The following is an 18,350-nucleotide window of genomic DNA, read 5'->3' on the forward strand; positions in this document are numbered from 1 at the left end:
TGCTTACATGAACACAAAGATTCATATATGTATAGAAACACTTTATGATATATGATACAAATCGGTATACTTCTTGCACACATTAATACTTTTATTATTGAATGACTATCATACATGAATTCAGTGGTAATAAAACAACATAAAAACCGTCGAAAATGCGTATAAGCGATTTCACCCAATGCGTGTATTCATGTCATTTATTTAAGACACTGTTCCCTGTGCCTCGTATCTACAAAATGGAGATAAGTTGAGATCGACTAAGATTCTAAGAGTAAATATTAGGTCAATGTCAGTTAATCCCTTCCCATCGGGGATGTATAATTTGCAAGGATCTCATATACTGAATATAGTTGTCGTATTACCCATTATAAGTGAGCAATTCACGTGACAAATGAACTGTACATTTCTTGTTGTTGCAGTCGCCCAAACATGAACATAACACCATTGGCTATAGACATATGCCAGATAACAACTTATGTACATTTACGTTCGAGGTATGATGCATCAAGATCTTCTACTTTCGGAAATATAAAGATGTGAAGAAATACTTAACGTCGTAGGTACTGTCAAATTAACATCCTTAGATGTCTCACTACTGTTGTCATAGACGAGACAAATACTCTTAATGTGCGTGTCCCAAGCCAGGAACATTTGGTTGATAGGTTGGTGTTAGTTGTGGCCTCTCTTGCTTGTTATTCGTTACAATTCAAAACATAAATCAAGCTGTTAGGTTTTATTGTAAATGTTCTATTTCACGTTTTATTACCCATGGTCTTTTATAGTTTATTATGTATGACGGTAAGTGTTTTTGCTGATTATTAATGGTCGTAATGTGACTTGTAGATTTTTGCATTCTTGCATCTTTTACTTAATAGTTGGCCATCATACACCTTATTATATCTATATCTCCAAACACAAATAAATCAAACATACCAAGTATTTATCGAATTTGAAAATGATAATTATCCTATGAATTCGAAGTTCGAAGTGCTTTGAAAAACGAATGTATTTCTACCTCAGAAATATTTCTACTTTGTTGTATTTGGTAGAACCTTTCGGAATTTCAGGATCCTCAATGCTCTTTAACTTCATTCTTTTTCTTTATGTTTTAACTTTATTTAAGCTTAACTGAGAAGTTCATTGTAGATAAAACAAGCAGTCAAAATAATGAGTCTGGTGTCGTTAATAAGTTTTTCACTGTTGAGGTAATTGTAGATTACCTTTATATGGAATACTTAAACCCATCTTCATCAGAAACGCTCAAACCCATCGTCATCGGTAACTCTCAAACCCACCGTCATAAGGAACGTTCAAACACACCGTCATAAGGAACGTTCATACCTACTGTCATCTGGAACGCTTGGATGCATATTGTTTTGTAATACAACAGAAACTACCATAAGAAATTGTTATCAAAATGGGTTTTAAAAACTAAATTAAATAAAATCAATTCTCAGCAAAAGGATTATGGCTTATTTGAATATTTTTAAAACAAGTCTTCGTCTGAATGAAATAGCCTCTTCTTCTTAATTTCTAATTTTAATTAGGTTTTGAATACTAGTACCATTTAATGATAATTTTATGCATGCGTAGTTCATGTAAAATAGTTACTTATTGTCAAGCTGTTCTTATGAATACCACCACTAAGCAATATGGTCCTAAGTTAAAGTAAAAGTAGCGTAGCTATTCTTCACTTTTTATGACTTGCTGCAAAATAGGCATCTAAAATGTCAGCATACACATTATTCATGTCTATTTCCTGTGATAAATCCGATTTTTCTATAAAATTTTTCATAAAATTAGTACAATTTCCAAACATGACCGTAACACCAACTGGTTTGTATTCGGAGTGGATTTGTATTAAAGCTTTCATCCCATTCATGTCAATATAGTTCATAGACGAACAGTCGATAATAATATGCGTAAGGGGTACGACAGGTGTTTCGTTTTCAAGATTTGCTTTTGACATCGAAATTCTTTCATCACTGCTACAGCTATTTTTGCTCTGATCAACGTTAATTTCAACGTTAAACTCTGGTTGTTTTCGATAGGCTTTCGGATTAAAAGTTGCTTGGTATAGTTTTGTTATAAATTGATCAGCTGTAGCAAAGTAAAGAGATGATTCCATTCGGAATATTGCTATTTTCGGGTTACATAATGGAACGTCATGAGTCTTTTGATCCAGAAGGCGATCTTCCTGCTCAAGTTTTCTAATGGTATACGAAGATGATCTTTGACTTTGCACAACAACTGTTAAAAGACAAAGTAGCACTCCAACATACAAAGCGTAAGGAAAATCAATAAGAACACCACACAGTACTGTACCAACAAAAATTACGAAATCATAACGGTTTACTCGCCACAGCATCGGTAGGTCCTTGAACTGGTATAAGAGATTTTTAATAGCTGCGATGATCATAACTGCAAGAACAGCTTTAGGTAATGATTCAACATATTTTCCAATGAAAAGTATTACAAGCAATACAAAAACAGCTGAAACCATGCCACTTAATGTTGTCTTTGCTCCCATTGTACTCAAAACAATTGTACGAGGTGGTGCAACGCAAGCTGGAAAGCAGGAGAAAAAAGACCCACCTAGATTTGAAATACCATATGCGACGAGTTCTTGATTATCGTCAACTGAATATCCGTGTTTCACCTCACAAAGTCGGGCCATCGAAATCGTAAGCACAAACACGATTATACCGACGACAGCACTTTGTCCTATAATATCTACAGACACTCGAGGTAACTTCGGAGTTGGCAGTCCAGCAGGTATATTTCCTACTACACCTATTCCGAAGTTGTCATGTAATTGTGTATAGGAAGAAATAAATGTTGATAGGACAACCAAAATTAAATCAATTGGTATTGGCATTTTCATTTTGTTCTTGTATCTCTCATTTATGACATCTTTTACCAATACGAGTATAATAAGGCATATTATAGAGACTAGGAATGTAGCAACATGAATGTGTGGAAAAACTTTGAATATTTGAATATATACATATATAAGTTTTCCTGGTTTGTTCACGGGTCGAATTGTTATGCCAAGAGCATTAGGAATTTGGCTGGAAATGATATGAATAGCACCGGTTGTGGTAAAAGCTGCAATGAAAGAAGATGACAAATAAGAAGTTATAAAACCCATTCGGCACAACCCCATGATGAACAGCAACAATCCAACAATAAATGACGAACCTGCTGCTACTGACGCTTTGTACTCTAAACCTAAATTTGCGATGTCTGAAGAAATTGTTGTCCGATTATCATCCGTGGAACCGTTTGAAACTGACTTATGACCTGTCAAACCATACTGTTCTAACTGCAACTCTACCATTTCTGCTGTCAAAATAGCAATCACAGCATTTGTTCCGAGCGATACGTGGTGAGACGTTCCGAAAAGAACATACAGAAGCACTGGAAAAAATGATGTATACAATCCATACGCCGGCGATAATGATGCTAATATTCCCAATGCAAGTCCCTGTGGTACATGAAGGCAAGCTACTGATAATCCACTTATTATATCATCAAAGAGGTACACCCGGAATTTGTACTTTCGTAAGACATTTATGACTGGAAATAGTGCTAGTAAATATGACCTTAACTTTGAAAAAGTACATTTGTCTTTTATATTCTCCGACAATGACGTAGACGAGTGCGGTGGTCTGCCATAAAGTTCATATAATTCAGACTGTGTTTTCATAGATCTGGTTAGCAGTAAAACGTCAGAGGACATATTTTTCCGACGCCGGTAATCGAATGTGAAAAAGGTTGAAATTATAACCTAAAAAGATTGAAATAACAAATTAAATTTTTCAATCATAGCGAAACCATAAAAGGGATATATTGAGCTTACGTCAAGCTCTAAATAGTTATTTCAGAGGCTATACATTGAATTTGTAAATAAATTAAACAGTCTATCAAAGATCTTCAGCTTACATCAACTTTCTTATTTGACAAAATGACACCATCAAAAAAATTTGCTAACTGGTTCAACTTATGTTCTGCCATCATGCAAAAACAAACATTACACTGTTTTCACTCTCGCAAACAGACACACGTAAATATTGCACTGTTTATCTCATTTGTAAATATGCATCAACACAATATTTAGCTAGAATTTGACTTCAAACTGTTATTGTAATTATTGTCAAAAATGTGTTTAATTATTCTTTCTATCAATGATCATCATAGATGTATAAACCATATTGTAATCGATTTTGATACAGACATAATACTGTTTTGGTAGAAGTTTGCTATTTTGTAACATTTAACCATTAACATGCAAGACATCTAAGTGAGTGTGTATGTATTGCGAGCACCGTATAAATAGATATAAAGTTACATTTCTAGCGTATGTAGCTTATTTAATTGTGAAAAATGTCGAAGCATATGTGCTTTTTTCGTATGAAATTGTTGAAAACAAACAAATTGAAATAAACATATTTATTACCTACGGAAATGTTTCTACTTACTTTTTTCGTGTGGTTACATCTTAGTTACATCTCAATGTTTATACACATGCTGCAAAATGAAAATAATTACGTTTTATAACCAGTTGCGAAGCCAATAGCATGACAATTTTATAAATAGAATACACTTCCGAGAGTTAAAATCAAAATTGATTTTTTTAGTAAATTCACAATTTATAAGTGATAAGCATGAAACAGATTTTTTAAGGTAAAAAAATAAAAGAAATTACGCAAATAAAAAAAAAAGGGGGAAGTAATGAATAAAATGAAATATCACTGTTTTGCATCGATTGGATATAGGTGAATAAATATGATAAAACATATACAAGCACCACTATTGTAAGTTCAGAGGCAAAAATACACCAAATATGAAAATGGCTATATTGTCAAAAAGAAAATTAAATTTCTCAAAAAGTATACAGAAAAACTTTCCTTTTTAGATATTGGTACTTACTAAGTTAAAAATGTTTCGGTAATGTGTTCCCAGGGGTAAAGCTATTAGAATATTAAAATACTGAAAAGTCTTTAAACAAATTTCAAAAGGTAATCAGTTATTAGTATCTTATTAAAAATGTGTGACACATGAATAAAATGCTCCACTGTGAAAATCAACACTATGTCACGGATTTCATTTTTTTTTTGGTGTAAGCAATGCATTTCAAGTCTTACGGAATTGTAAGAACATTATTTATAGATTATCATCCACCTTCACTAATATGCCTCTTCACTAAAGAAATTGATTTTAAAAATTAGATTAAAGCTCATATATTGCATTGCGCTACCTTTAACCAGAATAAATTCAGTATAGACAGATACAAAATATAGACGACTTAAAATTTTGTTATTGAAAAGAAGTGATGCAATCAGTTTTCATATTCCCATCTTGTCATTTTTCAACAGAATAAACAAATACCTCCGATTTAAAACGTGATGGTACCCAATATGCAAATCGCACATATTTTGACAGTTTTTTTCACCTTCATTTTTTTATGATCCAGACAAAAGTTTCCGATCAGAGTTCATTTAGTAAATGTATCCTTATTACTATTGAGTTATACCAATTTTAATGTTGAATCCATATTGAATCATAGAAAAAAATGCATCCATGCTTAGATGTATATTCTTAAAAGTTGAATAACAGATGTTTTGTTCCATTTCAACAAGTATTTAGAACAATTTGACATAAGTTCATGTTTACTATCCATTTTATATGAAATGGATGCTTTTTACAAATTTGATTTGCTCATTTTTAAAAGAGGACTTTTTGCTTTCGAACTGTTTTGATTTAAGCATATGTCAAATAGCTCTTCAACTGTTCCGTTTCTTAGACATCCGTGCATTTAAAATATTCGGCTTTTAGCGTTCATGATGAAGTTAAATCCAGAAAAGCGCTCATGGCGCATGAATTTATAAACTGTTGTTTTCATTTTTTCTATATCACTGAGTCGACACCGTTGATTGCGGATTACCAGTCCCCGAGAGTACAATCAGATCAGTAGTCAGAACTTCTATTGTGACTTAATTGATAACAACCCTTTCTACAATTGTCTGTTTATAAATGTAGAGTCTGAGATTATAGATAAAGTAAAAAATTGTATGTAGACGATTTCACTATTTCATAAAGACTTTTTTGTCATATTGCTCTTTAAATATTTCGGTTCCTATATATCTGTGGCTTTCAAATAATCGGTGACCGTTCCTAGTAAAGGGTATTCCGGAAAAGCGGTAAAAACGCATAGAATGTATAACTGTTTATATTTTTTGACGACACATACGTCTGATGTACTAAGTTATTAACTTGGTATCTTTCATGATAGTTTTACTGATTCAAATGGCTGATGGCCGTAATGGCATTCCGGGGTAATGTTTATACAGACATTTCTACCAACGTGACGTGTTTAACTGATAACAGAACGTATTTTGTAAGACTACGAGAATATTACAGAGTGCAAAATAACATTCCGTATCGCGTGTTATATATACGAATATCTTCAATAAATGTTAATGAAAATAATGTTTAAGAACATAGAAAAGTTATATGAAAATGTTAGTCATGAGAAACGTATATATATTAATTTAATGAAAAATCAAAAATAATAAAATTTGTTTAATTTTGGAGTTAAAAGCAGATATCTGTCGTTTGTGCTTCTTTGTAAAATATTTGTTTGTTTTTATAGTCATAAAGATTATAACACAATGTTGACTGCTGTATCCCTGTTTGTGACATTTTTAGTTATTTTGTCTGTTTGTTTTTTTAACCCATTATTGTCAAAATAATGGACTTAGATGTGAATGACAAACCATTGAGAGGTTTATCTAGCTAATTACCATACTTTTGATGTGTTTGGTACAACTTTTTTGGAATTTTGGATCCTCAATGCTCTTCAACTTTGTACTTGTTTGGCTTTATAAATATTTTGATATGATCGTCACTGATGAGTCTTATGCAGACGAAACTTTCTTCAGTACACCATGCCATTCCACAGTTGAAAGTTTTGCCAAAATGAAGTCTAATTGGTGTCTATGATCGTTTCCTGATTTCAGGTAGTTGTGAAGCCGAGGGTGAATGGAATTACCTAGTATAAGTGTGTTTAAAGGCATGCCTCGATTAAGATATTTTATAAAATTGAGTTTCACCAAATTTCTGTTCGTTCTTCTTTCAGCAGCTATTCAAGGCAACATATTAAAACATGTGCTGGAAGTAGCACCCCCGTATCAATAACCATATACCTAAAATTTTCAATTCTGCACATAAGAGTGTTTATTTTTGGCCGTTTAATCTATTTATTTATTTTCGATTCTTATTTTTTCGTATTTTATTATATTTCAGTGATTTCTGGTTTTCTAATTTAATGCGCATAGAGGTATTTGCAGTATGAGTATTGCCCCTGAAGGTTCAGAAAAAAGCAATAATTTGTGTTCATAACATGTAAATTTGCATTAGTGTTTTTTTTTATTAGTAATTGCATGAAGCGGATTACTATTTAAATGATAGTCGATCAGAGCTCACGTTTTTTTTCTGTTACTATGTACATTTGTACAAATAAAATTAACTAACATATATATAGTTCGTTAATTTTTGTATATTGTATCATTCAATTCAACGAGGAGTCAGTTCAATATTAACACTAGTTGATTGCTTATGTGATTTTTTTTAATTTAAAAAATATAGTAAATTAATTGAAATAGTGTCAATAACCATAAAAAAAACGAAACATCGATGTCTTTAAAACAAGCCAAATAACTAGCAAGGCTAACACAATTATACAACTTTAGAAATTAAGCAAAAAAGCATTATTGTTTTACAAAATAGTTCCGCTTTTTCTTGTTTCACGAGAAAAGGGAATAAATAATGCCTAAACAGAAAATAATTAGCTACACGATAATCTGAGCTTTGATCTGTCATCAAAGTTATTGCATCATGTTAGATTAAAGTTCACAAGTCAGAGTGAGCAGTTTAGAATTGACACACTTCAATAATGGATCATCTCAAAAATATGAATTTTATACTAAGTAGACCAATACCAGCTTTAATAATATTGCATCCAAAACATTTTTTTGTCAAAAATCTCCTTCAGTAAACAATTGATAATAATCTTGTATCGAGTGTATAATTTGCGTTGAAAATTGTCACTGGTGATCACAGTAGCAATAAATAAACGGAAAATCCATTCTGGAATATTCGTATCATAACATTATGAAACTATCAATCAATCAATAAACCATTAAATCCAAGAAACGAACAAGCCCATTCAATTGATTAATGAACGCCAATTGCAGCCAAAAATGATCAATTTTTTTTTTTACGCAAATAGGCAGATTAGTTTTATTTTGACCTTCCCAAATCACTGCATTTTTTCGTTAAAACACAAGCGTTTTATCTTGCATTGACATGCGTACAATATTGTTGGATGCTTTTCATCAGAATGACATATTTTTTAAAAATAAGAAATTGCATGATTTGTGATGTTTCTCAAATTTGTAGAGAACGCGTTTTTTCGATACTGTATAAATTCATTATTTATTGCAAACAAATAGTGAAAAAGTAACAATTGAAAAATCAAATCCTACCTCTTGTTCCATTCATGAAAATATCATGAACTCGTAGGGTGTAAAGTTTTAGCCACAAAATTGTGTAAAAAAAAAATGAAAAAAACATCATTTGATTGAAAAAAAATCATACTTCAAATTTGACTTGGCCTTTTAGTATAATATTTGAAGAGTAAACTAAAGACAAATCATTTCATAACTGTTAATCCACAAACAAGAGTAATAGTATAATTTCTAAAAGACTTTTTAACTTCAGATCTAGAGTTGCCGTCCATGTTTTCATAAACAATATTTATTGTTACGTAATAAAAATTGCGTATGCGTACAGAATGCACAAGGACAAATTTGAATAGGTAAACAATTAAAGTAGTAGCAATAATTACGTCATCAAATCAAGTTGCGTAATATTTAATAACAATGACCAGTCCATATCAAATAAAGTGTTAAGGGTTAATTGGGAAGGGGCGACGATATTTTTTTTAACACAATATCTTGTTAGTACTATTAAATATTCACCAACCACACTTGTTGTGAATTATTCAGACACCTGTATGTATGTATTGGCATCTCTTATAAGGGTATTTAAAGCAAAAGAAAGTTTGGGATTCAAAATCAACAAAATATTGGACTTTATACAGAATATTTACCTTCTCAAAGCATTGATTTATTAACATATAATACAGGGATACATGAAAATATTTCAAAACATTTCATTCTGGTTTATTTAGAGGTATTACCATGAAATGCGTTTGAGTGAACAATGGTAGAGCAAACATTGAATCATCTCACAAAATCCTTCAACAGACTATTTGATTTTTTGTATTTCTAAGAAGCAATATTTAAAAAGTTATTTTTATGCCGAGTTAATCAATAATTGAATTAATACTAGATTCTCGACTTAAGTATCTATACTAGTTACAAAAGAAACGATACACAAGTATGAAATATAATAAATAGGAAAGAAATAAACTATCCAATAAAAAAGATTTACTTTAAATTGTCAATTCAATTGTGAAAATTATCAAACATATCTAATTAAACATCATAGATGCATGTACTTTATGTATACAGAAACCCCAACTAAAATTAATCTTCCGCAAGCAAGTGAGTTGGATTGTATTAAAAACTGTGAAAAAAATGTGAGTAAATTCACATGAGCGTACTGATTTTGGATATTAAAGTACTTACTTTTTCACGTGTGGTTACATCATAGTTACAATGCATTTCACCAGGTTTGTATAAAAATAATTACGTTTTTTAATTCAGAATTGCGCAGCATTGTTTACGCTTCTGTCATTCATAATCAAAATGGGAGATGCATGTTCGTCTATAAATATGCTGCATTTGGGCCAATGGCAATTCGACATTCAGGCTAAATGTTAAAGGCGACATTAAGGCTAATTATTACATGTATAAAAGGTAAGTTCCATGTTAAGTATCTATACTAGTTACAAAAGAAACGATACACAAGTATGAAATATAATAAATAGGAAAGAAATAAACTATCCAATAAAAAAGATTTACAAAACAAATTCAAATGAATAAAACAATCTAACAAAATTGACAAGTTGGAAAATACCAAGTTATTGAACACAGGCGTCAAATTTATTTTGTGGAAAATAATGACTAAAGTCGGCATTTAATTCCAAAGATGAGAATCAAGTTTTCAAATATCTGCAAATGCAATCAAAATTTCAGGCAGACCATGTTTAATTTCAAAGTTCAAAGTTCTAGTATCAATTTTATAATTTTCGGGTGACTACAACTTTTGAATTTTCGGGTGAAAATACAAATTTTGAAATATTACAATTTTTTTCCTTAAATCAATGGTTTAGGTTAGATGAAAATACTTTGTAAACATAAGAACTATTAAGCGTTATTGACCTTATTACAGTGTACCCTTATATATGCAAAATTCATTGCAGTATGTCGGTTTTTTGTTGTTGTTAACTAGTATATATTTTGATTATATAATAATATTCTATGTGCAATAAATGACATTTTATTTATATCACCCGTCTATTATATGGTGATTTTTATAATCAACTCCTTGCAAAAGTAAAAATTATTCTAATCACTACTAAGTATTTTCATATCTCAGGCATAGATAACCTTGGCAGTATTTAGCACTTTTTAGAATTTTGGGTCATCAATGCTCTTCAACTTTGTACTTGTTTGACTTTTTTTACTATTTTGATCTCAGTGTCACTGGTGAGTCTTATGTCGACGAAACGCACGTATGGTGTATTAAATTATAAGCCTGGTACCTTTGATAATTATAAGCATGTCGAAATGTCCCATTGAAATGTTTATTTGTGTATTTCTCTGTCCTGAATGTTCTTGCATGTATTCGTAATGTAGTCCTGTCATGTAATGTTGACATTTTAGTTTTATATTTAATATTGCCATAAAAGAGCGAAGTTTGACTAGACGCAACACCAGGTTCATCCCACTATTTTTCTTTAAATTTTCTGTACCAAGGATGGAAAATTGCAGTTGTTATATTATAGTCCGTTTCTCTGTGTGTTGTATTGTTGTTTTAGTTTTTTGATGGACTTCAGTGTTTCTGTTGTTTCGTTGTTTTCCTCTTATAGTTGATGGGATTACCTCAGTTTGTTTTAGTTTGTTAGCCGAATTTGTTTTCCCTAAATCGATTTATGACTTTCGAACAGCTGTATATAGATCAACTCATTATAGATACCAGGATTAAATTTTGTATTTACTGCAGACGCGCTTTTCGTCTACAATAGACTTATCAGTGACGGTCGAATCCAAAAAAAGTTAAAAAGGCCAAATAAAGTACGTAGTTGAAGACCATTGAAGACAAACATTCCTAAAGGTTTTGCCAAATACAGCTTAGGTAATCAATTCCTGAGGTAGAAAAGTCTTAGTATTTCAAAAATTCAAAAGTAGTGTTAAAGTTGATTTATTAATATGACCATACCAATGATAATTCATGACGGAACAAAAGTGCTGACCACTGGGCTAGTGATACTCCAGGGAATTTTAAAAAACTCCAATAGCAGTGGCATCGACCCAAATGTTGTAAATAAACTCATCATAGATAACAGGATTACATTACTACTGTTGCTTTTATTTACCATTCAGTTTTCCAGATAGTGTTTGCTTTCTGATCGCCACACGATTTGGCAGTTTAACTTTGAGTAAGACAAGTCGTTATAGCCCTAAATACTGTTTTACATGTACAGAAGTATTGGTTAATAAAATATATATAAGCGTGGGAACAAATAACATCACCTATAAATATAAAATTGAGAATGGAAATGAGAATGTGCCAAAGAGACGACAACCCGACCAAAGAGTAAGGAGTAAGTATATTTATAAATATAGCTGAAAGAAAGAAGATTGAAAAAAAATATAGTCAAATGACCTTTGTAAGTGTTGTTTGTTTTATGGATTTTTGTCCATTATATACGTTTCGGAGTGTAGCGTGACGTCCACTTTCACTGAACTAGTACACGTTTTTTAAGGGCAAGCTGCAGCCCGCCTCCGGGTTCGAGCTGTGATAAAGACCCATTGGTTGCTTTGTTCTGCTTTTTTGTTCTTTGGTCGGGTTGTTTTTTCTTTGATACATTCCCTATTTCTATTCTCAATTCAATTTTATAATTCCAAAATGTGTGCGGAAAAAAACTTAAAGTATAATCGTAAACAACTAACCTCAATAGCTTTTGCGGTAAGGTGTTCCAAATGGTAGGAAAGTAAAAATACTACAAAACTATAACGTCTTTAGTTTAAACATATTTATTCATCATCTATACAAATATATAATCATATAAAATACACAATAATTACCGGATTCGGAAACAAGCTATATATAGCTTATATTAATCCGTTTCCTTGAAATACCCACTCCAGTTAACTATTACATAAATATAGCATGCAATATTACAATGATATGGAACAAGAATAAATAAGTTATTATATAACTGAATAAGAAAGGAGAAAAAAAAGAATATTAAAATTCTATAACGTCTTTAATAGTAGAAGCCCAAAAGATATTCATTCAGTTACTACTATCAAATGATCCATTATTAAAATCAACACAAGTCAAAGATCTAGTTCATGGATAAGTTATACATTAGGCAAGTTGATCTGATAGGGATTATAGCTTTTATTTAGGTTTGTTTTGGGTAATATAAGTCCCCTCAACTGTTCGCATACATTCTTTGCTTTCAAATAGTCGGCTTTGAACGTTTGTGGTGAATGTTAATCCAGAAAAGGCTTCAGACTGCTGAAATTTAAAACGTGCTGTTTCTTATTGGAGAAACCTCTAAACAAATTTCTAATAAAAATAAAAATGTGTATACATGTAAACCTCAGATCTATGTACGACCTCAAATCTGTGTCCGTTTCTCAAATCTATGCCCAATCGTGACGTCAATCGCTAATCTATGTCCATACAAAATTGTTCGACCTCAAATCTGTGGCCGATTTTTAATCATGACGTCATTCGCAAATCTATGTCCTTAAAAAAATAATTCGGCCTCAAATCTGTGGCCGATTTTTAATTGTGACGTTTTTCTCAAATCTATGTCCGTTATAAAAGAAAAGGCTTTAAAACTGTGTAATGTTTAATTCTTTTTTAGCCATGCGCAAATTTATGCCCGTCTTATAATTTCGGCCTTATAGGTTTTTGTTATTCCCATAGTTCAATATTAATTTGGTGGTAGATCTATGTGTTTTCCATGTGTGTACAAGAGCTTAAGTATCAGTAAATCTTTCGTTCTTATGTTGTACTGCTATACCACTGTCCCAGGTTAGGGGGAGGGTTGGGATCCCGCTAACATGTTTAACACCGCCACATTATTTATGTATGTGCATGTCCCAAGTTAGGAGCCTGTAATTCAGTGGTTGTTGTTTGTTCATGTGTTACAGTTTTGTTCATTTATTTTACATAAATGAGGCCGTTAGTTTTCCTCGTTTGAGTTGTTTTACATTGTCTTATCGGGCCTTTTATATCTGACTATGCGGTATGGGCTTTGCTTATTGTTGAAGGCTGTACGGTTACCTGTAGTTGTAAATGTTTGTGTCATTTTGGTTTTTTGTGGACAGTTGTCTCATTGGCAATAATACCACTTTTTTATACTAGATAGATTATTTCGCTTGTATTTAAAGAGGGACTAAAAAAGTCCCTGATTCAAAATATTGTTTTTAAATATAAAAAAGAAGATGTGGTGTGATTTTTTTTATTTAAGAACGGTTTTGTTTGATTTTTGTTTTATAAAGTAATTTCTCCATGTTTGTGGTTAAAATTATGTGTGTGGATTGTATGCCGCCTTGAAGAATTCAACTACACGTTTTTTTCTAACTAAAAAAAAGAAAAGAATTACTATTTGTTTGCAACTTAAGCGTACTTTAATTGTCTCTAAATTGTCTCATATTGCTGTTAAATTGACATTCATACCACATTATCTATTATATGTTACTTTAAATATCAATAAAATCATTCTGAATTGATAAAAATAAAAGTTACGTGCTCTATATTTTTAATTAAAATATTTGTGAATCACAATAGAGCATATATCAATTGTTTGGTCTTAGCTGATATCTATTTAGTTCAAATGTGAAACTTGTAATTATGTCTTTAATCACAAAAATCTTTCCCCGAGAAGGATCATTCTTTATGTTTTGGCATATTCCTTCTCTCCAGAAACCGGATGTAAACACTGCCGTCCCTTTGTTCATAGCTGGATTTGTTTTGAATTGCAAATACTCCCCAATTGTAGGAGTGAAGATATCCTGATAATTGTCAGAAAACAGTTCAAGAGGATATATCTCTAGTTGACGTTTTTGAAAACAGTCCATCAGCCCACTATTCATAACAAATTTTCCTCCAGTCTAAAAAAACAAACCATAAAGCAATTTTAAACCATTTGTATTAATAAATAAAATATCGACATTAACTTTTTTTCATATAAACCACATTGACACTGATAATGAATAGATACATAAAAAGTAAAAGGATAAGAAAAAAATTTAATTTAAATTAACATTTGATATTTCTATTTACATACATGTATCAACTTGTATGACTTACGGGAATAGCATTTTCTTTATCGTTGCTATCATTTACAAAGCGCCTTTTGTAAAGTTCCTTGTAATACGGACTAGCACCTTCCATGGGATCGAGATTATTTTGGAACATCTATGACGCAATATAAAAAAGGACATAGATTTTGGGAAAGGACATAGATTTGAGGCAGGACATAGATTTGAGGCTTACATACATATATATGATTGGGCTACAGGAGATCGAGTATAGATTAGTAAAGAAATAAAGGAAATATCAATTACCTGCCAGATTAGTAAAAAGTAAAAGAGCAAAACAAAACAGACCACTATGGAAAAATCAAACCGAAAAGTCCGTTATTAAATGACAAAAGCTCACACACATCAAACGATAAGAAAACAACTGTCATATTCCTGACTTGGTACAAAAGAAGGGCAATGCAAGTTGTCACTGTACAAGTTTTATAGTCACCATCGGAAAATGTTAGACCGTTTCGATTTTTCCCAACAGGTTTTCGAGGTTTCAGAAGTTAATATATCAGAAATGTTATCTGTAAATTAACCGGTTATGTCCATTTCTCTGTGTTATCATTTTAACTTGTCTACCTTTATGCATACATGTCAAAAGCAAACCATGGCATAACTGTTTGAAGTTTTGTTTTTTTCAATGCTCTTCAAACTTGATTTGGCTTTCCAACTGTTGATTCGATTAATACAAATTATATAAAGCTAATCGTTGAGTAACCTGTGCGTTGCTGCATCCTCGTACGTCATCATGCCATCATAACACAATTAGACCTAATTCTCCTCCACTTAGGAGAATTGTCTTATGGATGAGTACTTTATTCCGTGCAATCCGCTATGGTTTACAAAAGGCAGTAGTAGATTACTTATGCTTAAATCTCCTTAATAAAATAAGAAGATACAAAACAAGTTAACGAGAGGAATCGCATAAACTATAAACATAACGATACCAGGTACTTTGACCAGGAAAGCACCTCCTGTTAAGCATGTATCACCAGCCCATATGAATCAATACTTAGCCAAAAGGTCACTTGCTATACGACGAATTTGGTTAGAGGCTGTTATTGCGTGTTTTACGATCTAAGACCATGAAAACAAATTGCCAGTTTGTTGAGACAAACATGCCTGGCATTGGTCAACCAATGTGTGATGTTGGAGTTAAAACTTATGTTGTATCAATTTCAGTCGTTCTTCATAATAACTATGTTGGACTATTTTTCTGTGTCTCAAGGACGTCCTTGCCAATGAAGCGTGAATATGTACGAGCGTAACGTATCAAATGAAATATGTTAACGCACTGAATGGCGCAAGGAGGAAGTCGATAATTGAAAGCATTACTTTTGTCATAGAACCTAGTTTGAAGTCGTCAATATCGAAGAAAGGATCAAGATAAGTACTGATACCTCTTTTTTTAATATATACACATGAAAACATGTTAATAGAGAATAGTATTTTTTTTTAATACTCCATACGTTTCAATACGAAACATTACATTGTTTGGGGATTAATACGGTTTGTAACATTGAATAAGCCATAGCATATAGATATAAAAAAAAAAAAATTACGGGACTTGAAATTTTATATATTAGAGGTTTGACAAAGCCTATGGAACCGTGACTGATATCGATAACGTAACGTCATGCAGGATAGGGTTGTGGTTAAGCCTTTGTGGCTGATATCGCTATCATCGTGATCACAGAAGGCTGATACAACACGATTGATTGTCATCGAGCGTATTTCACATACAACTTACCTATATTTAGAACTGAATATATGATAACAGATGATATAATAAAATATAAAGATAAAACTATGAACATGTCTTGCACACATTTTCCGTATCTGCTAAATGGAGGATTGGTTGGGACTAACTTTCAATGTTTGGGTCGGAATTTATTGGTCTTCAGCCTTTGTGTTTCGTTTCTTGCACGGCCATAAACTAAATCATTGATTTTCTTGTTTGAACTTTTCATATTTTGTCTTGTTTGAGGCTTTTGTATCTAACTACGGTTTGTGTGTTTGATCATTGTTAAAGGCAATGCAGTTACGTAAAATTACGTACATCTACTTTATTTGACCTTTGTAAATATGTGTATCATTGGCAATCACATTGCACTTCCTTGTTTGTTATTATAGTAAAAATCAATTACAGTTTTAAATAATTTCATTTAAAAGTTTACTACAAGATTTAATATTTACATTAAAGAAATCTCTGGTTTGACATTTAACTATAGGCAATAAAAGTTATCATGAGTATTTATTATTCCTATGGCGCATTCAGTATCAGACTTGTTCCTGATTTATTGCAAATTCCAGTTGAATGTCACCATTTCAGTTTCTCAAGGGAAACTCTATAATACTTAACTAAAGATATATATTTCGTTCCACATAATTTTACTCATTTAATTTTTATGGTGATGTTGTTTCTGCAGCTTTTTATTTGAGATGGTATCCATATGTAATAATTACCATCGATAAACTGGTTGGCTTAATAACATTTAAAGCTTTTGACCTTTTTTGTTTGTTTTCCAAAGTTTTATCATAACTGGGAATGTATTGCTATTCACTTGATACAGCATCATGTGTTTGCTTTGTATTAAGACATTGAACAATAAACTAAAATACTTTTCCAAAACAACTCGTCGAGTCCGTTGACGTTCGTTTTTTTTTTTTTTATGTTTTGTCGATTACGAAGGGAAAGATTCAGTTGAGTTTTGACTTTTAAGTATTTTTTGGTAACTGTCAGTCCTCTTAAGTCTTATTATGTGTGCTTGTTACGATTGTTGAGTGAAGCCGTTTTTTAAATCATTATTACCAACGCATTCTTTATGTGTGTGTCTGTCGGTTGATGTTAATTGGGCTTTGTCTTAACTATTTTTCGATTGATATTTTTAGGTTATACCACACCTTAAGCTTTTTTTATGCCGCATTTTGTGCATGTTTTCTGGTCTGTGCGTCCGTTCGTTCGTTCGTCCGTTCGTTCATTGTTTGTCCGTCTGCTCATTCGTTCGTTCTTTCGTTCGTTCGTCCGTCCGTCCCACTTCAGGTTAAAGATTTTGGTCAAGGTAGTGTTTGATGAAATTGGAGTCCAATCAACTTGAAACTTAGTACACATGTTCCTTATGATATGATATTTCTAATTTTAATGCCAAATTAGAGATTTTACCTCCTTTTTACGGTCCACTGAACATAGAAAATGATAGTGCGTGTATTTTGGACGCATTCTTGTTTATGTAATATTTTAAACTTTGTTATCTTTTTATATTCAATTATATTGTAAGAATTTTTGCTCATTATTAAAGGTCGTAATGGGACTTGTAGTTGTTGCATCCTTGTATCTGTGAGTGAATATTTGGCCGTCATACATCTCATTGCATTTATATCTCGAAACACAAATACAAAATATTTGCCTAATTCGAAAAGGAAAATAACCCTATACATTTAGTGTGTCTGAAACGTTTAGAAAAACAATGATGTCCATCAGCCTCATGAATAGTTTAACTTAGCCGTATTTGGAAAAAAAACCATTGCAATACTCTTTTCAACTTTGTACCAATTTTGTTTTATCTTTTTAGTATCTAATTTAAGCTTCACTAATAAGTTCATATTAGACATAACAACCTGACAAAATTGTGAGCCTTATGAGTATTATGTAGTTCAAATGTGTTGTACTTGACTAAAAAGTAAAATCACAAAAATATTGAACTCCAATGAAAATTCAAAAAGGAAAGTTCCCAATCAAATGCTCATTATTAACAATCACCAGGA

At 31.7% G+C, this 18,350-nt stretch overlaps 1 protein-coding gene across 1 annotated transcript; it reads right to left on the minus strand.

The window, feature by feature from the left end:
• Positions 1–1,372: 1,372 nt before the first annotated feature.
• LOC134685133 (sulfate transporter-like) lies at positions 1,373–3,784 on the minus strand. The gene has a single exon (XM_063544600.1). It carries the CDS (start codon positions 3,740–3,742, stop codon positions 1,691–1,693), a length of 2,052 nt encoding a protein of 683 aa, XP_063400670.1. The 5' UTR covers positions 3,743–3,784; the 3' UTR covers positions 1,373–1,690.
• Between the last annotated feature and the right edge of the window lie 14,566 nt (positions 3,785–18,350).

The sequence above is a fragment of the Mytilus trossulus genome, chromosome 9 (assembly GCF_036588685.1).
Source record: "Mytilus trossulus isolate FHL-02 chromosome 9, PNRI_Mtr1.1.1.hap1, whole genome shotgun sequence".
Lineage (NCBI taxonomy): Eukaryota > Metazoa > Mollusca > Bivalvia > Mytilida > Mytilidae > Mytilus > Mytilus trossulus.

Coding starts and splice junctions, on each gene's coding strand:
- LOC134685133 (XM_063544600.1), bottom strand. CDS start 3,742: ATGTCCTCTGACGTTTTACTGCTAACCAGATCTATGAAAACACAGTCT.